The sequence below is a fragment of the Haliotis rubra genome, unplaced genomic scaffold (assembly GCF_003918875.1).
Source record: "Haliotis rubra isolate DU_JTF1 unplaced genomic scaffold, ASM391887v1 Scf733, whole genome shotgun sequence".
Lineage (NCBI taxonomy): Eukaryota > Metazoa > Mollusca > Gastropoda > Lepetellida > Haliotidae > Haliotis > Haliotis rubra.
In genome coordinates, this window is record NW_025767450.1 from 199,231 (window position 1) to 224,337 (window position 25,107).

General features: G+C 44.8%; 1 protein-coding gene across 1 annotated transcript; it reads right to left on the reverse strand.

Moving 5' to 3' along the window:
• Nucleotides 1-5,058: 5,058 nt before the first annotated feature.
• Nucleotides 5,059-25,107, reverse strand: LOC124259697 (ribosome biogenesis protein bop1-A-like). Its single transcript, XM_046693888.1, is given in 21 exon segments — nucleotides 5,059-5,754; nucleotides 6,301-6,408; nucleotides 6,760-6,844; nucleotides 7,316-7,405; nucleotides 7,408-7,417; nucleotides 7,663-7,737; nucleotides 8,344-8,454; nucleotides 8,914-8,996; nucleotides 9,747-9,853; nucleotides 10,277-10,409; nucleotides 12,554-12,623; nucleotides 13,160-13,240; nucleotides 17,843-18,004; nucleotides 18,704-18,814; nucleotides 20,688-20,822; nucleotides 21,030-21,131; nucleotides 21,921-22,038; nucleotides 22,482-22,633; nucleotides 22,884-23,045; nucleotides 23,555-23,701; nucleotides 25,015-25,107. Coding segments are annotated over 21 exon segments (2,265 nt in total). The 5' UTR covers nucleotides 25,084-25,107; the 3' UTR covers nucleotides 5,059-5,600.

Consider the following 25,107-nt stretch of genomic DNA (forward strand, 5'->3'; position numbering starts at 1 on the left):
GCATGGGGTTGTATTGTGCTTGATGGTGACTGATCTAATGGTGATTGATCTAATGGTGATGATTGATCTAATGGATCAGGTACACAGTGGGTGTGTTGCATTACATAGTGCTTTATTTGTCACCCTAAACATTTCTGGCTCACAAGACCTTTCTTCTGAGAAGTCTTCACATGAAAATATAGTAAACACAGGTATGTCCAGACAAATCGACTTCAATGTTTATCATGTTTATATATTTAGGACCATGTTATTTGCTGACACCACTTTCAAATAATTTTTGTGAAATAAGAATGATCAAGAAACTATGCTACTTCCTTGACATAATGTTCCTTCATCACCTGTCAGTGGTGATGCTCTTCTCTGTTGTGTAGTGTGGATGTCAGTGTTAAGGCTGCTGTTGTCATTAGGCTCTGTCCCACATTAGCCCTGCTAGAGACGAATTGCGAACAATACCTCTGAACAGGGATTAAAGGACATAAGTCCCAATCCTATATGCATAATGATTGTGAAAACGAAATTGGTATGTGAGTTTATGAGTGAATGCTGCTGTTTCATAATTTGCTACCATTTAAAATAGGTTTCCTGAAAAACTTTAAAAATACAACACACTATGGAAAGTTTCGTGACCGTCTAGGGCTTGCAGTACTTCTACTTCTACTTTTAATGCACATCTACTTTTAACTAACGGCAGCGTTTAAAATTCCTGCCTGTCCGACTGTCCAGAATGGTCTATATTCATCTCGGACAGTCAAATTTCAAAAGTAGCCTGTCCGGTGGTCTGTTAGATATTTTATAATATCAGACAGGTTCTCTTGTCATCAGTTTGAGGTGTTTAAGGTATAGTGATAATTATGTTAAACAACTTACGATTGGACTTTCAGTTTATTGTTGAAAAGCGGACAGGCAAGTTTGTATCCGGACTGGTAATTTTAAAAAGATTAACAGTCCGGGTGTCTGGCTTGGAATTTTGGGAGTTTTAAACACTGCTAACAGCCTCAGTTTGTTCTCAGGGAACTCTATTTTGTAGCATGGGAAAAACCCTTTCACCTGGGTCACCCTACAAGTGTTGGCTTTGATTCCCCTGGACCCCAAAATATATAACCCAGGTAAATGTCTGCTCTGAGGCAGTGTGTAGAGCAGGCAACACACACCTATGGCTCACAAGTTCAAGAAAGACTTTGAACAGAGCTCTGAGCTGATTGGTCAGAGAACATGGAGGTCTCCTTCTGGCTGGAGCCAGGCCTTGGCTTGATTGGCTAACTACTGACCATACTGGAAAGTGGGATACATATTCATAAGTGATTGAGGAACGTTATCTGCACTGAATACTGATCATGAAGTATATATTGGATTATGTTCAAAGGCAAGACAGTATTAAACAGGAGCTGCTGTGATTTAGTTACAATGAGTATTTTTTTGTCATTTTACAACCACAGTATTGTTTGCTTGTATCGTTGTTCAAAGTTTGTTGTAACCATGGAAACAAGTCATCTTATTTTCTCAGGTTGACATGGTAACAGATTATCAGTGTATTAAGTTGATGGCAGTGAGTTTATACTTTTGTTTTTCATATGTTGGTGTCTTTTCCACATTTTGTGTCATGTTGACAACCATATTGTTTGTATGTATGTAAGTTTTGACACTTGTTAAACGTTTATTGCCTACTTCTTGAAGGAACATGAAATCTGTTACCCTTTATGCCGTATTAAGAGATCAGCACCCAGACCATCTTCTGGAACACTCTGCGTGTTATTTTGAAATGTGTGTGTCTTAGCCTGAAGATTCTATATAATATACTGTTATTCCAGCTGTGTAGAACAGGAGCATCATACACACACACATCAAATCCCGTCTTTGTCCAACATTGGACTTAACAGTTTGTTTTCTGTCGATCTCCATCAAATTAGTTTGTGATTAGTTTAAATAAGCTCCCCCTTATATATACATACCTGAGTCCAAGGTGCTTTTAATATGGTGAATATGGTAACTGAAGACAATAATTTCCACAAGAGTGTATGAATTACACTTTCTGTTAATGAATTATGAAACACAATAAGTTCCATTTCCGTTATTTTCAAAATGGCATCTGCAAGTCAGACACACTTCATGGCCTCCTCAATGTCACAAACAGAACTCCACCAAAACATGGAGATGAACGTATCAGCCATGCCATATCAAATATTATGTTACGTTTGATGGCATGCTGTAATTTGTATATACAGGCTGTTTGCTTTTTTCTATGTTTTATATGAAGTATAGATCTGCTCAAAGAAGACAATCTATGTTTTGCTGCATGAAATAATATGGAGGACATTTCTAGTGGTTGATGATAGGTCCAGTACAAGTGCGTGACAACTTGCTCAATTGTGTGAATGATTTTGTCTCATTATATTCCTGATTCAGACAGAAAATGTTAAGAAATTACCACTCAAAACTAAGTTGAGGAATATATGAAGAAATCAAGAGTTCTTTGTTTTTTTGAAAGTCTCCAAGTTCTCTGTTGATTGTGAGCGACAGCCAGCCCCTGTGTCCTTCCTTCTGTATGAGCTATGTGGAAGAGATGCATGTTCCTTATTGTCGTGATATCATGGCTCTGTTCGCTGGATAGAAACCCGTTTTACTGATATTTGTAATGTGTATGTGTGAACAACGATAAATGAAATCAGATTACCAAGTCAGACTTGTGAAACAGTGACTGAGGTTAAAAGAGAAATTTATCTCTGTATTCTGTGAAAACTGAGTTTAAATTGAGGGACTAAATCAAAGGAAATAACTAGTGGTGGTCCGATTAATTGAAATAATAGAAGACTGGTCGCAGTGACTTAACGACCAAGCAATCAATCAATCATGTTTTCTCATAATCAAACACAAACTATTCTGGAACACTTGTTTTCATTAACAATATTTTTCACAAGGTTGGTTTTGTCTGTTACATTTCATCAGCACTCCAAGCTCGTTCCAAGTCATGATTGAATTTATCTTAAAGACTCAAAGAAATTTATGTTCCTAACATACTAGTCATCCTTTAACGATGTGAAATTTCGCCCCCCCCCCCCAAATACTACGTTTTTTCCCCTTATTTTTTGTGTGCATTAACAAATTTCATAAATGACACAAACCAATTATTTTCGATCATTGATTGGTTGTTATGAAGCAGTCATCAATTATGAGATTTTAACTAATTCCCAACACTAGAAATAACCAGTCTATTTTGTTGTTTAGTCCATTCAGAGCAGTGTCACTGATATGACAAGAAAAGATTCACCCATGTGTTCAATCTGTCTTCTAAAAGGAAACTGTAGATTCCACAGGAGTCGCGGGTGTTTGAGATGAACTATAAGAAACCCTGTTTGGATTGAGTGACAAATTACCTAACAAGGCTCTTTGATTGTATGTCATGTATCAGCTGTTATGTATCTCTGGTCAACTGTTCATGCCAAATTCTTACTTTGCCAAAAATGTGTTCATAAGAGCTTGTGACCTATCAGTGATTTGTACACAAGGGCAGACAACTCTAAACTTGTTTGATGGGTTACAACATGGACACTTAATGTCTTAGTTACTTGTCATCACAGATGGTATATACAGGGTGGGATACATACTGTATCTCACTTCACCTAGGGTGGGATACATACTGTATCTCCCGTCATACAGGGTGGGATACACACTGTATCTCACTTCACCTAGGGTGGGATACACACTGTATCTCCCGTCATACAGGGTGGGATACATACTGTATCTCACTTCACCTAGGGTGGGATACACACTGTATCTCACTTCACCTAGGGTGGGATACACACTGTATCTCCCGTCATACAGGGTGGGATACACACTGTATCTCACTTCACCTAGGGTGGGATACACACTGTATCTCACTTCACCTAGGGTGGGATACATACTGTATCTCCCGTCATACAGGGTGGGATACATACTGTATCTCACTTCACAGAGGGTGGGATACACACTGTATCTCCCGTCATACAGGGTGGGATACATACTGTATCTCACTTCACCTAGGGTGGGATACATACTGTATCTCCCGTCATACAGGGTGGGATACACACTGTATCTCACTCCATACAGGGTGGGATACACACTGTATCTTGTGTTACACTGGGTGGGATACACACTGTGTCTCACATCACACAGGTTGATACACACTGTATCAGACTGTGGTCTTCTCATATATCTCAGTACCTCAAACAAACCCAGCAAGTTCCTTCAAGTATATCCGTATGGCGTTGTGAATACTCATCCGGGAGACCGGAGAAATATTTGCTGTCAATGTGTTAACTGTGCTCTTGTTTAAAAGTATAACTCTCTGTTGAGAAATCAGTATTATGCCAAGTTTTGATGGATAGTATTCCGAGTTGATGAATTGTTATGTTGTTTCAGTTTACAGTTTTGTGAAATTTATTGATGTAATCGTCAGTATTGTTTCATTTGTTGTTTATTATTAAAAGCTTAAGTTTTTCTTTGATTGTTTTCTGTTTTTATTCTGTAGGATATTCTTGGATCATGAATCCTTGAGCATGAAATGAAATGTTCCAGGAAGTCACTGTTGAAATGAACTTCACTTTCAGGCCAGGCAACATGAATGGGTGCACTGAGAGTATAGCAGTAAAATAAAAACTAATGTTTACTTGGTCTCCTCGGTTGACGATGTCAGCAGCAATGTCCTGAGATCTTTGAAGGTATAAGTGCTATCATTTCTGTGATTTATGAAAGTAAAAGAGTCCTCACTGAAGTATTTTGTGTAAATCTTCCTCACTGGCCAATATGTGGCAGTTGGAATGTATGGTACTATCAACTGTATTTCAGGGATATGGCATGTTGGCGTATTGAGGGAGCAAAACTTTGTTTTTGGAATGGACCTCATGATGGTAACTCCATTCATCACTTTACTCAGTTTCTGGAGTAGTCTGATTTGAAATATGTGGAAAAGCTGTCAAATCAGACTCAAAACAATGGTACGGTGGAATGTGGGTCCACAAGAATGGATCCTCTGGATAATCAAGGGTGGTAACTTAACTCTCTAATAAAGCCAAACAAAATCTCTGGACATCCATATTTAATTTTGTTACATGTATGTACACCTATTTATACAAAGTCTTGACAATGACCTATTCATATTCCACAGTCATGGACAGCCCCAGGAAGCTGTATTCTGCCAGTCATCACCATGGCTGAGTCCTGGCGGTGAGGAATCTAGTCAGAACAAAGCAGCTTCTTGCACATTCATTCTGGTAGAATGATCACACAGTATCTATATTGCTTGACACTTGAAATGTTTTGTTCAAATGGGCACCATGGACGCAAGATGGACTATATGTCCAAATGGATCACACGTAAAGCTGTATCAGGTTGAAATGGATCACATGTAGAGCTGTATCAGGTTGAGATGGATCACATGGAGAGCTGCATCAGGTTGAGATGGATTACATGTAGAGCTGTATCAGGTTGAGATGCATCATATGTAGAGCTGTGTCAGGTTGAGATGGATCACATGTAGAGCTGTGTCAGGTTGAGATGGATCATTTGAACAGCTGAATCATATGTTGAGGTGTATTGTGCTAAGATGGACCCTGTTTCAAAATGGATCATGTGTAGAGTCTGATCGTGGCGTCTGCTCCACTAGAGAACACCCAGGGCTGTGTGGGGTGGAACTCACAGTCCAATACACTTAGTCCACCAGTAGTCACATGACCCTTCAACACTTTCACGGGCACTATCAGGGGATTCTGCAGCAGGTCACTGAAACAGTAGGTCAAACATCTGACATCCAGGCTGAGTATCATACTACACAGTAAATGAACAGGCTGGCCGCTCCGAACAGCATCAGCACTATAACTACACTCTTGGTATTTAGTTCTATGACCATGATGACAGATGCGATGCAACCCAATACTCATGGTACTCAGTGATAAGCGAATAAGGTAACGAACTACTTTTATTAAGCTCCACAGATTCAAGAAACAGTTTTATTTATTTTTTAAATCACTCAAAGGTAGCTAGGGTGGCTGGATTATGATGAATGCATGGTAAAGAAATGTGTCATGATTACGGACTATCCTCAAGTTTCATAACAAGGATCATAATCAGAGTCTCCTTGGTGATTGTATATGAATATATATCCTCATTTCTATTTGAGGATAGTCCTTATCTCTTACTAGAGTGTAATCAGAGGCTACTTGGTTATTGTATATGAATGTATATCCTCATTATATTGTCAGACACATTCCTAGATTTGCATAAATGTCCCACACAAAACGTAGAGATGGCCCACTCCCAAGTACTTACTTGTAGACCATTCCATGACAGACGATGACAGACCCATCATCAGAGGCGGAGGCAAACAGCGGGTACTTCCTATGGTAACACACCTGGCGGATGGCCTTCTTGTGATGTCTGGAAGGGGAAATATATTGTAACAGTTCAGGACTTACATTTCTAACCATGCTGAGTATTTCAATCTTAATCTAACCATTGTCCAAGCAACAGAGCAATCCTATCCAAACCACATCATACTTGAGCTAAACGAAGATCTGACCAATCAGAGCATCACATAGCAGGATGGATAGGGCAGTGTGCTTTCTAATCATTAATCCTTTTGGTAACAAAGTGTACTCTAAGCAGCATTCATCATTCTCTCTCTCTTAATTGGATAAACATTTGAAACAGAATAAACTTTCCACAGCCCTTGTGAAATAGAATTACACTGTTTCAAAACATAGTACCATCAAGCATGGGAAGACTGACCTGAGAGTGTTGTAGGGTTTTGTGGAAAGGTCAAGGTCAAACCAACTCAACCTACAGTCGTAGCTGCCGACTATCACATTGTCCCCTGTAACAAAAATAGGATGTGAAAGGACAGTCATCATTCATCAATAGTCATGTAAATAATGACGTCTGGACCGTACTATCCAGTGATTGATGGTGTCTGGGTATGATAAACCAATGTCCATCGAATACATCAGCAAGTACAGGTTCACATGGCTGCTGGAGATGTATTCCCCATGGTGGGGAGACTTACCGCCAAACCTTGCTTGGATTAACATTGTTATGAAGAAATGCTTTCAGAGACCACATCAAAATACATTTTCAAGAAAATCCAACTAATGACCTATAAATGCCATCATAAATATTCAATCAAATTAGACTTTCTTTCCCTACATGTTGTGAGTGGTAAGGTGAGTGGTTCTGTCCCACTAAGCAGTGTGATTTAATCCAAACAAACCCAAATAAAAATCATTACTCACTGGGTATGTAAAGCAGAAAACTGAGAAAGTTATAAGGAGCTTTGTGAAGTCCCTACCTCCAGCATGTACGGCCATACTTGACACCCATTTACAGTTGGTCATCAGCTTCTTGGTGAGTTCCTGCTTCAGGAGATTGTACACACGACGTAGCGCTGGGTCTGTCACAACATCAGAACATCGCTTAACATCTAACTCAATAATGTTTCTGTTAGGTCACGGTTAGTCATCTTCATATCACTGGACAGCCCAAAAGACAGACAGACAGCATAGTTGTTCCATTTCATTTTCCTATTTTATTGTCTAGTTTTTTTAAATGTTTCAACTCATCTGTTGACGTCCATAAACCGGTATAAATAAGCCTGACAACCTGCATGTTAGATGTGTGAAGATGCGTGTTACTTACAGCAACAAACAGATACGGACGTAAAGGATGGAAGACGACTCGCTGCACCAAACCTTTAGACTTGGTAAATGGATTCTGCAAAAGAGAAGACAATGATTAGGCTGACTGGTCGCACACTCACATACCTATGACCTGCTAAGTTACCTACTACCACTTACCTGTGACTAACTCTACCCCGTACCTGTGACTAACTTTACCCCGTACCTGTGACCAACTCTACCACTTACCTGTGACTAACTCTACCACTTACCTGTGACTAACTCTACCCCCTACCTGTGACTAACTCTACCACTTACCTGTGACTAACTCTACCCCGTACCTGTTACTAACTCTACCCCGTACCTGTTACTAGCTCTACCCCGTACCTGTTACTAACTCTACCCCGTACCTGTGACTAACTCTACCTCGTACCTGTGACTAACTCTACCTATGATTAACTCTACCCTGTACCTGTGACTAACTCTACCCCGTACCTGTTACTAACTCTACCTTCGTACCTGTGACTAACTCTACCACTTACCTGTGACTAACTCTACCCTGTACCTGTTACTAACTCTACCCCGTACCTGTTACTAACTCTACCCAGTACCTGTGACTAACTCTACCTCGTACCTGTGACTAACTCTACCCCGTACCTGTGACTAACTCTACCACTTACCTGTGACTAACTCTACCACGTACCTGTGACCTCCTCTTGGACAGCTGGTGAATGAGGACTGACATGCTGTCTCCCTTTGGCATCACAGTGGCGAGGTAATCTCCCTTGCCGTGCCATGTCACATACGACACTTCCTGTCACCAACAGAAACAACAATTAGCCAATCAATCAACTTCCATCTGTGATCAGTGAAAATGGCTTAATGCCTCTGTTAGCAATTTTCAAGCAATATCAAGGTCAATCAAACATGACCTGTAAAACTGAGATTTAGAAGGCTCTGTACTGACTGGCTGATGGTTTACATGCGACTTTCAAGGGAGGTATGGTATCGAAGTAAAGTGAGTGAGTGAGTAATATTGCTGGAAGCCAATGCAGATCTCAGACAATTCCCAATTTGGTAAAACCTGTGGAACAAGGGTATGTTGCCTTCAAACATTGAAACACAATGCAAATGAACCAGGGTTGGTACAAATGAACAAAGACTTCTGTTGTCCCAAGGGACCCAACTCGGAGTTGCATCCCTTTGATGACAGAGTCAGTCAAAGGTGGTCCCTGCAGTAAAAGATCTGATATTATATTGTTCTTCACCCTACCTTTGGATGTTTTATCCTGAGTCGGAAGCCGTTCTGATGATCTTTGCCTGTACACACCTCCCAATCCACTGGAACCTTCTTGCCTATGGCAAAGCGCAATCAATGAACACAAGTACAGCAATCAATGAACACAAGTACAGCAATCAATGAACACCTGTACAACAATTAACGGACACCTGTACAGCAATCAATTGACACCTGTATAGCAATTGATTAACACCTGCAAAGGAATTCCAAGGGGTTGACTGACACAGATTGTGGACCAATCACAGGGGATCCATTCTGATATGGACTATCCATGGGGGTGGACCAGCACAGATCTCTGGGGACCCATTCTAACCCTGACTATCCCTGGGGGTGGACCATCACAGATATCTGGGGACCCATTCTGACCCTGACTATCCATGGGGGTGGACCAGCACAGATCTCTGGGGACCCATTCTAACCCTGACTATCCCTGGCGGTGGACCAGCACAGATCTCTGGGGACCCATTCTGACCCGGACGATCTCTCGGGGTGGACCAGCACAGATCTCTGGGGACCCATTCCGACCCTGACTATCTCTGGGGGTGGACCAGCACAGATCTCTGGGGACACATTCTGACCCTGACTATCTCTGGGGGTGGACCAGCACAAATCTCTGGGGACACATTCTGACCCTGACTATCTCTGGGGGTGGACCAGCACAGATCTCTGGGGACACATTCTGACCCTGACTATCCCCGGGGTGGACCTGCACAGATCTCTGGGGACACATTCTGACCCTGACTATCCCCAGGGTGGACCAGCACAGATCATTCACGCTCAGTGAGGAGACAAGAGGGTCTGTTTACCTGCTGATTCCTCGTTGGGGGGCTGGAAGGCTGATATGACTATGTCAGTGTTGGACACCATCAGCTTGTCCCCCAAGCCTGGGTTCACCACAACCACGCTCTTCTCTCTGTAAGCAGGGTTTTGTGACCATGGTAACGAATATGCTATAGATATTGTCAATAAATGACCTTAGTCAACACACAACATAAATGACAGTCAATGACTTCCATGAACACCTTGAATTCATGGCCACTATAAATGACAACTTAATTATTCACACAATTAGCGTGAATGGTTTTACGCTGCCCAGCTACAGGTATACTCACTGCTAATGATCCCATAATTTAGACATGCTCGTGAAAAATAGAAAATAAAAATAAAAATAAAAATGTGATACTTCAAAATAATGAGACTAGAATGAACTTGGCCATCATCAGTGTTCAGGTGTTAGATAATTCACCTTCCAGGTAAAACTAACTGGTAACACTGACAGGTAAATATGACAGGTAAGTATGACATGATATAATGTGTTCCACGAGGGTTTACTTACAGGACAACAGCGACCAGACAGAGAGCAGGGTTGGGGTTCCAGGCGAGACTCTTCACTTTCTCCCCCATATGCAACGTCTTCATACACCTGCCAGTCGCAACCTCCCACAACCGCACCGTCGCATCATCACATCCTGCAGCAGCGGAAGAAGAAGGTGACAACTTCAGGTACAACATAGTCAAGTGAGTGAGTGAGTGAGTTTAGTTTTACGCCACACTCAGCAATATTCCAGCTATATGGCGGCTGTCTGTAAATAATCGTGTCTGGACCAGACAATCCAGTGATCAACAGCATGGGCATCGATCTGTGCAATTGGGAACCGATGACATGTGTCAACCAAGTCAGCGAGCCTGACCACCCGATTCCGTTAGTTGCCTCTTACGACAAGCATGGGTTACTGAAGGTTCATTCTAACCCGGACCTTCACGGGTGACATAGTCAAGTAGCAATAAAGGGTGACAAAATAGGGTACAACATAGTAACAGGTAACAACATAGTCCAGTATTTGCACAGGTTTTGGCAATACTGATACATGCAGATAGAATGATTTAGGTGGTGTGGACAGATAGTTTCACAATGGCTGATGTAGACTTAGGTAAGCTCATACAGGTAGACAATGGAAGATGGTGATATAGGTGGATACTCAGGTAGACAAAGATAGATGTAGACTTAGGTAAGCTCATACAGGTAGACAATGGAAGATGGTGATATAGGTGGATACTCAGGTAGACAAAGATAGATGTAGACTTAGGTAAGCTCATACAGGTTGACAATGGAAGATGGTGATATAGGTGGATACTCAGGTAGACAAAGATAGATGTAGACTTAGGTAAGCTCATACAGGTAGACAATGGAAGATGGTGATATAGGTGGATACTCAGGTAGACAAAGGTAGATGTAGACTTAGGTAAGCTCATACAGGTAGACAATGGAAGATGGTGATATAGGTGGATACTCAGGTAGACAAAGATAGATGTAGACTTAGGTAAGCTCATACAGGTAGACAATGGAAGATGGTGATATAGGTGGATACTCAGGTAGACAAAGATAGATGTAGACTTAGGTAAGCTCATACAGGTAGACAATGGAAGATGGTGATATAGGTGGATACTCAGGTAGACAAAGATAGATGTAGACTTAGGTAAGCTCATACAGGTAGACAATGGAAGATGGTGATATAGGTGGATACTCAGGTAGACAAAGGTAGATGTAGACTTAGGTAAGCTCATACAGGTAGACAATGGAAGATGGTGATATAGGTGGATACTCAGGTAGACAAAGGTAGATGTAGACTTAGGTAAGCTCATACAGGTAGACAATGGAAGATGGTGATATAGGTGGATACTCAGGTAGACAAAGATAGATGTAGACTTAGGTAAGCTCATACAGGTAGACAATGGAAGATGGTGATATAGGTGGATACTCAGGTAGACAAAGGTAGATGTAGACTTAGGTAAGCTCATACAGGTTGACAATGGAAGATGGTGATATAGGTGGATACTCAGGTAGACAAAGGTAGATGTAGACTTAGGTAAGCTCATACAGGTAGACAATGGAAGATGGTGATATAGGTGGATACTCAGGTAGACAAAGGTAGATGTAGACTTAGGTAAGCTCATACAGGTTGACAATGGAAGATGGTGATATAGGTGGATACTCAGGTAGACAAAGGTAGATGTAGACTTAGGTAAGCTCATACAGGTAGACAATGGAAGATGGTGATATAGGTGGATACTCAGGTAGACAAAGGTAGATGTAGACTTAGGTAAGCTCATACAGGTTGACAATGGAAGATGGTGATATAGGTGGATACTCAGGTAGACAAAGATAGATGTAGACTTAGGTAAGCTCATACAGGTAGACAATGGAAGATGGTGATATAGGTGGATACTCAGGTAGACAATGGTAGATGTAGACTTAGGTAAGCTCATACAGGTAGACAATGGAAGATGGTGATATAGGTGGATACTCAGGTAGACAAAGATAGATGTAGACTTAGGTAAGCTCATACAGGTTGACAATGGAAGATGGTGATATAGGTGGATACTCAGGTAGACAAAGGTAGATGTAGACTTGGGTAAGCTCATACAGGTAGACAATGGAAGATGGTGATATAGGTGGATACTCAGGTAGACAAAGGTAGATGTAGACTTAGGTAAGCTCATACAGGTAGACAATGGAAGATGGTGATATAGGTGGATACTCAGGTACACAAAGGTAGATGTAGATTTAGGTAGATACACAGGTAGACAATGAAAGATGGAGGTCACTACACACCTGATGCCAGCCACTGACCGCTTGGTTCTACGGAGATGCACCTTACAATACCCTCGTGTCCCTTGTAGATCTGTAGAGACACAAATAACAACACTTGTACACACAGATTTCCCACAGGTACCTGATTGTCAGGCTCGTTAACTAATAACTGATCAATCAACCAAGTTATTACTGTCCACTTACTTATTATATTTCAATACATTTTTGTTATGCATGGAAACATAAAAATTAAAATGGCAAGCACACATTATGTAAACGAACTGGTTTACATTCACAGCTCGAAAAACACAAAAGTATTGAAAACAGTTCTTACATAACAAAGATGAAATGTCTGCCTGAAAAGCACCAAAGCATTAACTGTTTTCTAAACAAGTGCTTACGAATATTCACCTTTGGAGTTCTAACAGCAATCCTATGTATCTATTGGTTCCACTATGAGACTTGCAGTTAGTGAGTGAGTGAATTCTGTTTAACTTTGACCAGTGATTTCAGTTAAAACTCCGAGAGTCAGCTTGATGTGGGAGGCAATATATACCTTGGAGACAATGCAGTACTTATGTTTGACCTCAATGTCTGACAACATCAGTTTCAGAAGGTTGTACTTACCATGGACTGTGTAGTGGGGAATGGCTGCAGTTCTTTCGGTTTGGGAAGTTTGGGGATCAGGTCTTCAGGGTTTACATTCATCTGAAAATACAACAAAATCCTTGTACTACCTCGAATTAGAAAAGATTTAAAATCTAGTATACACTCAACAAATAAACACCAACAAGACCAACAGCAGCTCCATGGAAACCCATGTGGGGGAAGGGAGGTGGAAACCCATGTGAGGAAGGGGAGCTGGAAACCCATGTGAGGAAGGGGAGCTGGAAACCCATGTGAGGAAGGGGAGGTGGAAATCCATGTGAGGAAGGGGAGCTGGAAACCCATGTGAGGAAGGGGAGGTGGAAATCCATGTGGGGAAGGGGAGCTGGAAACCCATGTGAGGAAGGAGAGCTGCAAACCCATGTGGTGTAGGGGAGCTGGAAACCCATGCAGGGGAGTGGAGCTGGAAACCCAAGCAGGGGAGGGGAGGTGGAAACCCATGCGGAGGAGGAAGGCTGGAAACCCATGTGGGGGAGGGGAGCTGGAAATCCATGTGGGGAAGGGGAGGTGGAAATCCATGTGGGGAAGGGGAGCTGGAAACCCATGCAGGGGAGGGGAGGTAGAAACCAATGTCGGGAAGGGGAGGTGGAAATCCATGTGGGGAAGGGGAGCTGGAAACCCATGCAGGGGATGGGAGCTGGAAACCCATGTGGGGGAGGGGAGCTGGAAACCCATGCAGGGGGTGGAGCTGGAAACCCATGCAGGGGAGGGAGGTGGTGTGGGAGGAGGAGGCTGGAAACCCATGTGGGGAGGGAGCTGGAAACCCATGTGGGGAAGTGGAAACCAATGGTAGAAACCAATGTGGGAAACCCATGTGGGAAGGGAGCTGGAAACCCATGTGAGGAAGGAGAGGAGTGTGGAAACCCCAGGGGATGGAGCTGGAAACCCAAGCAGGAGGGAGGTGGAAACCAGGGGAGGGAGGTGGAACCCATGGGAGAGGAGCTGGAAACCCATGTGGGGAGGGAGGAATCCATGTGGGGAAGGAGCTGGAATCCATGTGGGGAAGGAGGGAGCTGGAAACCCATGTGGGAGGAGGAGGTGGAGGCTGGGAAACCCATGTGCATATGGGGGAAGGGACCCAACCCATGGGGAGAGGGGTGGAAACCCATGTGGGGAGGTGGGAGGAGCTGGAAACCCATGTGGGGAAGGGGAGCTGGAAATGTGGAAACCCATGAAACCATGTGGGGAAGGAGGAGCTGGAAACCCATGCGGGGAGGGAGGTGGAAACCATGTGGGGAGGGGAGCTGGAAACCCATGGAAGGGGAGAAACCCATGCAGGTGGAACATGTGGGGGAAGGGAGCTGGAAACCCATGTGGGGAAGGGAGGAAAGCATGTGGGAAGGAGGAGCTGGAACCCATGCAGGTGGGAGGGAGGTGGAAACCCATGTGGGGAAGGGGGCTGAAATGTGGGAGGAGCTGGAAACCCATGTGGGGAAGGGAGGGGAGGGAGCTGGAAACCCATGGGAAGGGGAAGGGGAGCTGGGGAAGGGGAGCTGATGTGGGTGGGGCTGAAACCCATGCGAGGGGAAGGGGCTGGAAAGGGGAAGGAGCTAGAAGGTGAGGTGAGGTGAATGGGTTTAACGTCATGCTTGAGAATATGTGATCATATGCATGCATGTGTATGTATGTGTATGTGGCTGCTTGTACTAGCCCAGACTGAAGCTGGTTTTATAGTGCTAGCCCACTGAGATACCATGCCGCAGTGAAGCATGAATACCCCACTCAGACACATTATACTGACCCCGAGCCGACCAGTCCTTGTTGTACCCATTAATGCCGAGCGCCAGGCAGGGACCAACAAGTACCATACTTAAACGTCTTTTGGTAGACGCGGTCAGGGATCGAACCCACGACCTTCCGCTTTCCGGGCAGACGCTCTAACCACTACACCAAGGAGGCGGTCAGGGAGCTAGAAACCCATGTGGGGGAGGGGAGCTGGAAACCCATGCGGGGAAGGGGAGCTGGAAACCCATGCGGGGAAGGGGAGCTGGAAACCCATGTGGGGAAGGGAGCTAGAAACCCATGTTGGGGAGGGGAGGTAGAAACCTGGGGAAGGGGAGCTGGGAAAGCCATGTGGGGAAGGGGCTGGAAACCCATGGGGAGGGAGCTGGGAAACCCCATCTTGCGGGGGAAGGGAGGGGAAACCCATGTGGGGGAGGGAGCTGGAAACCCATGTGGGGAGGGGAGCTGGAAACCCATGTTTGGAAGGGAGGTGAAACCCATGTGGGGAAGGGGAGCTGAAACCCATGTGGGGAAGGGAGCTGGAGGCTGAGGTGGAAACCCATGGGGGGGGAGCTGGAAACCCACACAAGGGAGGGAGAAACCCATGTGGGGGAGGAGCTGCAAACCCCACAAGGGAGGGAGCTGGAAACCCATGTGGGAAGGGAGCTAGAAACCCATGTGGGGAGGGAGCTGGAAACCCAAGGGGAGGGGGAGCTGGAAACCCATGTGGGAGGGAGCTGCAAACCCATGGGGGGGAGGGAAACTGGAAACCATGTGGGGAAGGAGCTGGAAACCCCAAAAGGGAGGGGAGCTGGAAACCCATGTGGGAAGGGGCTGGAAACCCCACAAGGGAGGAGCTGGAAACCCCAATGGGGAGGGGAGCTGGAAACCCATGTGGGAGGGAGCTGGGAACCCATGTGGGGAGGGAGCTGGAACCCCACAAGGGGAGGAGCTGGAAACCCCATGTGGGAGGGAGCTGGAAAACCCATGTGGGGAGAAGGGGAGCTGGGAACCATGTGGGGAGGGGAGCTGGAAACCCCACAAGGGAGGGAGCTGGAAACCCCAAAAGGGAGGGGAGCTGGAAACCCATGTGGGGGAGGGGAGCTGCAAACCCCAGAAGGGAGGAGGTGGAAACACATGTGGGGAGGGAGCTGGAACCCCACAAGGGGAGGGAGGTGGAAACCCATGTGGGGAGGAGCTGGAAACCCATGGGAGGGAGGTGGAAACCCATGTGGGGAGGGAGCTGAAACCCCACAAGGGAGGGAAACCCCAAAGGGAGGGAGCTGGAAACCCATGTGGGGAGAGGAGAGGCAAACCCCAAAAGGGAGGGAGCTGGAAACACATGTGGGAGGGAGCTGGAACCCACAAGGGAGGGAGCTAGAAACCCATGTGGGGAGGGAGCTGCAAAACCCCAAAAGGGAGGAGCTGGGAACCCATGTGGGGAGGGGAGGAAACCCAAGTGGGGAGGGGAGCTGGAATCCCCCAAGGGAGGAGCTGGAAACCCATGTGGGGGAGGGAGCTAGAAACCCATGGGAGGGAGCTGCAAACCCATGTGGGGAGGGGAGTTGCAAACCCATGTGGGAGGGGAGCTGGAAACCCATGGGGAAGGAGCTGGAAACCCCAAAAGGGAGGGAGCTGGAAACCCATGTGGGGAGGGAACTGGAAACCCATGTGGGAGGGAGCTGGAAACCCATGTGGGGGAGGGGAGCTGGAAACCCATGTGGGGAGGGAGCTGGAAACCCCAAAAGGGAGGGAGCTGGGAACCCATGTGGGGAAGGGAGCTAGAAACCCATGTGGGGGGAGGAGCTGGAAACCCCACAAGGGAGAGGGAGCTGGAAACCCATGTGGGAGAGGAGCTGCAAACCCCACAAGGGGAGGAACTGGAAACCCATGGGGAGGGAGCTGGAAACCCCACAAGGGAGGGAGCTAGAAACCCATGTGGGGAGGGGAGCTGGAAACCCCACAAGGGAGGAGCTAGAAACCCATGTTGGGGAGGGGAGCTAGAAACCCATGTGGGGAGGGAGCTGGAAACCCATGTGGGGAGGGAGCTGGAAACCCCACAAGGGAGGGAGCTGGAAACACATGTGGGGAGGGGAGCTGGAAACCCCACAAGGGGAGGCTTGAGGTGGAAACCCATGTGGGGAGGGGAGCTGGAAACCCCACAAGGGAGGCGAGGTGGAAACCCATGTGGGGGAGGGGAGCTGCAAACCCCAAAAGGGAGGGGAGCTGGAGACACATGTGGGGGAGGGGAGCTGGAAACCCCACAAGGGAGGGGAGCTGGGAACCCATGTGGGGGAGGGGAGCTAGAAACCCATGTGGGGAGGGGAGCTGGAAACCCATGTGGGGGAGGGAGCTGGAAACCCATGTGGGGGAGGGGAGCTGCAAACCCCACAAGGGAGGGGAACTGGAAACCCATGTGGGGGAGGGAGCTGGAAACCCCACAAGGGAGGGAGCTAGAAACCCATGTGGGGAGGGAGCTGCAAACCCCAAAAGGGAGGGGGAGCTGGAAACCCATGTGGGGAGGGAGCTAGAAACCCATGTGGGGAGGGAGCTGGAAACCCATGTGGGGAGGGGAGCTGGAAACCCCACAAGGGAGAGGGAACTGGAAACCCCACAAGGGAGGCGAGCTGGAAACCCATGTGGGGGAAGGGAGCTGGAAACCCCACAAGGGAGGCGAGCTGGAAACCGATGTGGGGGAGGGGAGCTGGAAACCCATGCGGGGTAGGGGAGGTGGAAATCCATGCGGGGGAGGGGAGCTGGAAACCCATGAGGGGAGGGGAGCTGGAAACCCATGTGGGGGAGGGGAACTACACACAAAGTAGCAATGTTGGGGATCAAGCCTTGCCCACAGCCCTTATCAATGATCGAGCAACATAGAGGGTACAAAACCTGCTGATGATAACACAACCAAGATGAACTCACCCTGATCTTCTTCTGGCGCGGACACAGGTACAGATCCAGGCATCGCTCGAACCTTTCCTGGATGAACTTGGAGTAGCCAGGGACCAGTCGCAGGGAAGAATACTTTTGGGGCAAAAATTTTAATCTTCTATCTTCTGGTTCCTGCTCTTTCCATTTTTTCTCCTGAAACATGATAGGGTTGACAGAAACCATCCTATAACCATGGTAACACTTTGACAGGAACCATCCTACAACCATGATAACAGGTTGACAGAAACCATCTTATAAGCATGGTAACAGGTTGACAGAAACCATCCTATAACCATGGTAACAAGTTGACAGAAGCCATCCTATAACCATGGTAACGGGTCGACAGAAACCATCCTACAACCATGGTAACGGGTCGACAGAAACCACATTATGACCATGGTAACAAGTTGACAGAAACCATCCTATAACCATGGTAACAAGTTGACAGAAACCATCCTATATCCATGGTAACAGGTTGACAGAAACAATCCTATAACCATGGTAACAGGTTGACAGAAACCATACTATATCCATGGTAACAGGTCAAGTAGTGATGAAGAGATTTAACGTGGTTTACACTAGCTACTTAATGGTCTGGTGACCACACTGCTTTCACTTTCATCAGTCCTACAAGTTGATATCAATTCAATAATCGGTCCCGGAAATGGTTAGCTCAACAGACTTTCTGAAATTAAAGTATAAAATTGTACAATGCCATACATTTAACCAGATCGGCCATCCAGCTCTGTTTGTCCAAAATGATCACATCACTGGTAGTTTTCAGAAAAAGGTAATAAAATTTCCATAACATACAATGATCTACCCCACCACGACACTAAATGTCCTCCTCACCTCTTCCTCCATCAGCAGGTATTCTGAGGGTGGGTTGTACGACTCCTCATGGCCAGGCAGGGACATCTTGGGGGCAGGGATGTGCTGTCGGTACCGTCTCGTAATCTCAGGCTGTAGCAATCATCGTACCATTTAACCATCTCATCATGGAACGATTTCATACAATCATACAATCCTCTCATGACATACCATCCTCTAAGCATGTCCTGCAACACTCTCCTACCCCTCCCATCACACCATTCACCCCTCCCATCACACCATTCACCCCTCCCATCACACCATCCACCCCTCACGTCACTTCATCCACCCCTCCCATCATACCATTCATCCCTCCCATCACTTCATTCACCCCTCCCATCACCCCTCCCATCACACCATTCACCCCTCCCATCACACCATCCATCACATCAATCATTCATCCCTCCCATCACACCATTCACCCCTCCAATCACACCATTCACCCCTCCCATCACACCATCCATCACATCATTCATCTCTCCCATCACACCATTCACCCCTCCCATCACACCATCCATCACATCATTTATCCCTCTCATCACACCATTCATCCCTCCCATCATACCATTCACCCCTCCCATCACACCATTCATCCCTCCCATCATACCATTCATCCCTCCCATCATACCATTCATCCTCTCCCAACACACCATCCATCACATCATTCATCCCTCCCATCACACCATTCACCCCTCCCATCACACCATTCACCCCTCCCATCACACCATTCACCCTCCCATCACATCATTCATCCCTCCCATCACACCATTCACCCTCTCCCATCACATCATTCACCCTCTCCCATCACACCATTCGCCACTCCTATCACACCATCCATCACATCATTCATCCCTCCCATCATACCATTCATCCCTCCCATCACACCATTCACCCCTCCCATCATACCATTCACCCCTCCCATCACATCATTAACTCACTCATCACATCATTCATCCCTCCAATCACATCATTCACCCACTCATCACATCATTCACCCCTCTTATCACACCATTCACCCCTCCCATCACACCATTCACCCCTCCCATCACACCATTCGCCACTCCCATCACACCATCCATCACATCATTCATCCCTCCCATCATACCATTCATCCCTCCCATCACACCATTCACCCTCCCATCATACCATTCACCCCTCCCATCACATCATTAACTAACTCACTCATCACATCATTCATCCCTCCAATCACATCATTCACCCACTCATCACATCATTCACCCCTCTTATCACACCATTCACCCCTCCCATCATACCATTCACCCCTCCCATCACATCATTAACTCACTCATCACATCATTCATCCCTCCAATCACATCATTCACCCACTCATCACATCATTCACCCCTCTTATCACACCATTCACCCCTCCCATCACACCATTCACCCCTCCCATCACACCACTCACCCCTTCCATCATACCATTCAACCCTCCCATCACCCCATTAACCCCTCTTGTCAGCATGTCCTGCAACACTCTCCTACCCCTCCCATCATACCATTCGCCCTCCAATTACACAATTTAACCCTCCCATCACCCCATTCACCCCTCCCATCACCCCATTCATCCCTCTTATCAGCATGTCCTGCAACACTCTCCTACCCCTCCCATCATACCATTCACCCTCCCATCACACCATTCACCCCTCCCATCACATCATTCACCCCTCCCATCACACCATTCACCCCTCCCATCACACCATACAACATTCCTGTCAGACCATCACAACAATTAGTATATTACACAGGGATGCTTCCTCTTCATCATTTGTTTATATCTAGTGAGAATTACATAAAGGATGCTGTACCTTTAATTCTAAAGAGTAGCATATAAAGTATACTGTTTCCTGTTTCCAGCAAGTAGTATATTTATCCAAGTGAGTAGTATATATATACAAAGATGATGTTCCCTTTTTTCTAGTGAGCAGTATATACAAGATGGCTTCACCTCTTCATCATCCTTCCATATGTTGAAGTAATTTGGGTGCTCTTCCTCTGGTTCCTCCTGTTCTTCCTCATCACTGTCAGGGACCTTTGGTGGCTTCATCCAACCCATCTTGATAGCATGGACCATCTGACCTACCTGCACATACATCGCATACATCAGACACTGTAATCAGTCACAGCAAGAGACAGTTAATCTAACTAGACTGCAGACTGTACGTACATCATGTTGACCATAAGGTTTGCCAGCATACCAACTATACTAAATGAAGGTTCAGTGGCAAATGGAGTGTTTACTTTAATGACTTTAGCAAGCAAAGACTAATGAAGACTTCTGACAACCTACTTTCAACTTCTCCCACTTGGATGGTATAAAGCTTCTCTTCTGTGCTGGATGGGCAGTCACAGGGTGGATCATCGTCTCGTTGGTAAAGTACTCAATCCATGGCTGCAATATCAACAAGATTCCCGTATTGTTACAACATATATCTCCCCACCTGGAACATGGTCTCACACCCCATGGGATTACAACATATATCCCCATGGGATTGGTCTCAACCCCATATATATCTCCCCACCTGGAACATGGTCTCAGACCCCATGGGATTACAACATATATCTCCCCACCTGGAACATGGTCTCACACCCCATGGGATTACAACATATATCTCCCCACCTGGAACATGGTCTCACACCCCATGGGATTACAACATATATCTCCCCACCTGGAACATGGTCTCACACCCCATGGGATTACAACATATATCTCCCCACCTGGAACATGGTCTCACACCCCATGGGATTACAACATATATCTCCCCACCTGGAACATGGTCTCACACCCCATGGGATTACAACATATATCTCCCCACCTGGAACATGGTCTCACACCCCATGGGATTACAACATATATCTCCCTACCTGGAACATGGTCTCACACCCCATGGGATTACAACATATATCTCCCCACCTGAACATGGTCTCACACCCCATGGGATTACAACATATATCTCCCTCACCTGGAACCCCACCTGGAACATGGTCTCACACACCCCATGGGATTACAACATATATCTCCCCACCTGGAACATGGTCTCACACCCCATGGGATTACAACATATATCTCCCCACCTGGAACATGGTCTCACACCCCATGGGATTACCCCATGGGAACATATATCTCCCCACCTGGAACATGGTCTCAGACCCCATAGGTTTACAACATATATCTTCCCACCTGGAACATGGTCTCAGACCCCATGGGATTGCGACTCCTCTGTATATTGTTGATCAGCTCTAGATCCTCCTTGCTCAACACAACATTCTGCCCTGTCAGCTTGTTGGTAACAGTCCTCCTGAAAATAACAATCACATCAGACATAATCACACCATTTCCACATCATAAACATATATTTTGTCTGCCGTAATGGTATGAACACAATTTATTGTTATCTGCTTTTATCTACTTTTAATGAAACATTCTGTTCTGAATAGCCTTTGTGGATTGTAACAGATTACAATGGATCTGGGGTCAGTCTCAGTGACCTTGTTAATTGAATTTCATCACATCTCAAATGAGTGAAGCAGTGCTAATGATCTAAATCACTAGTCAAGAACTGATTATTTACAGACTAGTATCAAACTGCGGAAGTAATGCTGAAAGTGGGATTTAACAAATAAATTAAATCAGAACATATCAAAACATGAAACTTTCACACAATGTTTACCATTTCATAGTAGCCTTCTTTAAAGCGGGCAGACATTTTAGATTTTGTTCAGGAATTCATCAAGTACATACCAGTAATTAGGATCGTCAACTTTGTTCAGGAATTCATCAAGTTCGTCTCCCTTTTTTGGCTTTATCAGACGCCGGCCTAAAATGTCATAGCCAATGTGTGGATATTCTCTGTACCATTCCATGGGGATATTGCCCACTGTGTTGCGTATATCCTACAACATAATTTTTCATGAAAATCAGTTGCAACTTTTAAACATGTTTTAGATGTAAACAGGTGGTAAACAGTCAAACCAGCAGCATCAGTTAAAGTCAAGATCAAATGGAAATTGGAATCAGAATAAGTTTACAAGAGGAAGGGGTCACATGGGTCCCCGCTGTCTAAGGTCCATCCTCAACTCACTAAACCACAACACATGGAGATGCATTTGTCCCAATGATGAGCTTAACAAGATGTCTGCCTACCTCTTCATCGGATGAATCATGTTCATATTCATTTGTTTGAACAACTTCACTGGTCGATGCGGTGCTGATGCCTGGGGACATCTCTGTCTCGTCTTTGGGAGTTTCTGCTACATCTTCGCTGCTTTCAGCTCCATCACTGTCTCCCTCCTCCTCTTCATCACTCTGAACACAAATAACAACATCATGGATGATGGTGTGCAACAAAGAGGCACTTGTTTCTCAAAATAGTGTACATAGTGTAATTGTGGCAACACTTAAAGAGATCCTTATTATTCAACAGACTTACATGGTGCACCTTGTGGAATATGTCTTCAGTACAAAAAGATAAAGCAATCAAATAACAATTTGTTCGAAAGCATACATATTCCAGATTTGATTATAAATTGGTTTCAGAACTGTTGACTTGCAAAATGGAGTCTGAAATATTGTCATCCGAAATGTCAAGACATTTTTCAAATTTGGTCATGGCACAGATACATTTTCAATCAATATTTGATAAAAATCTTTAATATGTCATTTGTCTCCAGGAAAATCCCTCTTTTACATTTCATTGCCTGCAACATTAATGTCTGCGAAAAAACCATGAAATACATATCTGAACATATAACAACCTGGACAATCAGGTAATTGATTTATTGGCAATGATGACCAAAATGATGCCTCCAACCGACCTTGTCCTCAGATTCTTCATCTGAAGTGTCCTCTTCATCCTCCAACCCAGAGTATACACTTTCTTCAGAGTCGGTGGTATCAGAGAACCCTTCATCATCTCGTCCATCGGCAACCTCATCAGAAGCATCTTTCTTCAGAAGGTCAGTCTGAATGTAAAGACAAAGCACGGCTGGGGGATGTGACGCTAGCTTCATTCAATGAGTAGGCCAAATGCACATGCATCTGTTATATCAGTTCTTAATAATGTATAAATGTGAAAGAAATGAAACTATTCACAACTTCAATTCATTATGAAAAACACAGTTTATGTACCTCCATTTTACCTTGACAAAACATACCTCTCAAAACAAGTAAGGGATACCCACAGCAGATTAGCTATAGTCTGAACAAGCTGAACAAGTCATATGTTTCATGAAGAAAACCTCTAGTGTTCTGTAACTTCGTTTGAGTGACAAAAACTGCAAACTCTTTGTCGTAAACACAGATTATATGAAAATTGAAAAGTATATAGATGTTATCTCACAATATATTAATTCACTTAGAATTGGCAGTTGAAATACTATTCTGCTTTTTGCCCCAAATATTTTACCACTCACTTTTATCATCATGTTTATATTCAACATGTTCAAACATATCATGGTACATTGAAACTCTAAAATTAATAACATTTGTTAACTGTATCATTAAATATATCAATATTTCTGTCTGTCAATAAGCGAGTCTGGACCTGACAATCCAGTGATCAACACATCTACTCAACTGGGAAACAATGACATGTGTCAACCCAGTCAGCGAGGCTGACCTCCGGATCCTGTTAGTTGCTTCTTATGAAAAGAATGGGTTGCTTGGGGTAGTGGATGTCAAATCAGTACTTTTAATCAGAGATTATTATAGTGATTTCAAATCAGTGATAAACCTGAATCAAGTATTTCAGCAAATATCATTGTTGAATAAAGGGTATACACGTGAAAAACGTAGAGTTGCAAAAACTTCAACGTGACGATTTAAACATGCTATTGAGCATTAAAACAACAATGCGTTTTGAAGTTACATTTGATCAAGTTCACACAACATTAACAAAACATGCTTTCGTTTCGGGTCTTAATTAAATGATCCGTATGTTTTCATCGCCAACATGACAATTATCATCATCGTCGTCGTCGACATCAGCCTCTGATTATGTCATTATGATCTTATTACCAGAAAACTATTGCAACACACACTTCCGCACCATGCTATAACATAGTCTTTGACTTCAGAAATAAACTAGCCGTAAAGATATTATATCGTCCTAATAAAGTCATCACAATTCAATCGCTGTATGTTTTCAAATATCTCAAGAATGTTCTCAATTTTACGTTCTGTTCCGCTACAGACGACCACGAAACTATCTATCAGTTGAAAAATACACACTGCTATATTTAACGTGGACAAGCACTGGTCAAAGATTTACGCTTACCGAGTTATCAATAATTTCCTCGGATGCAGCAACCACATGTTTTCGTTTGGTAGCCATATTATTGAACATGTGCACGTTGTAGTCAAAACTACA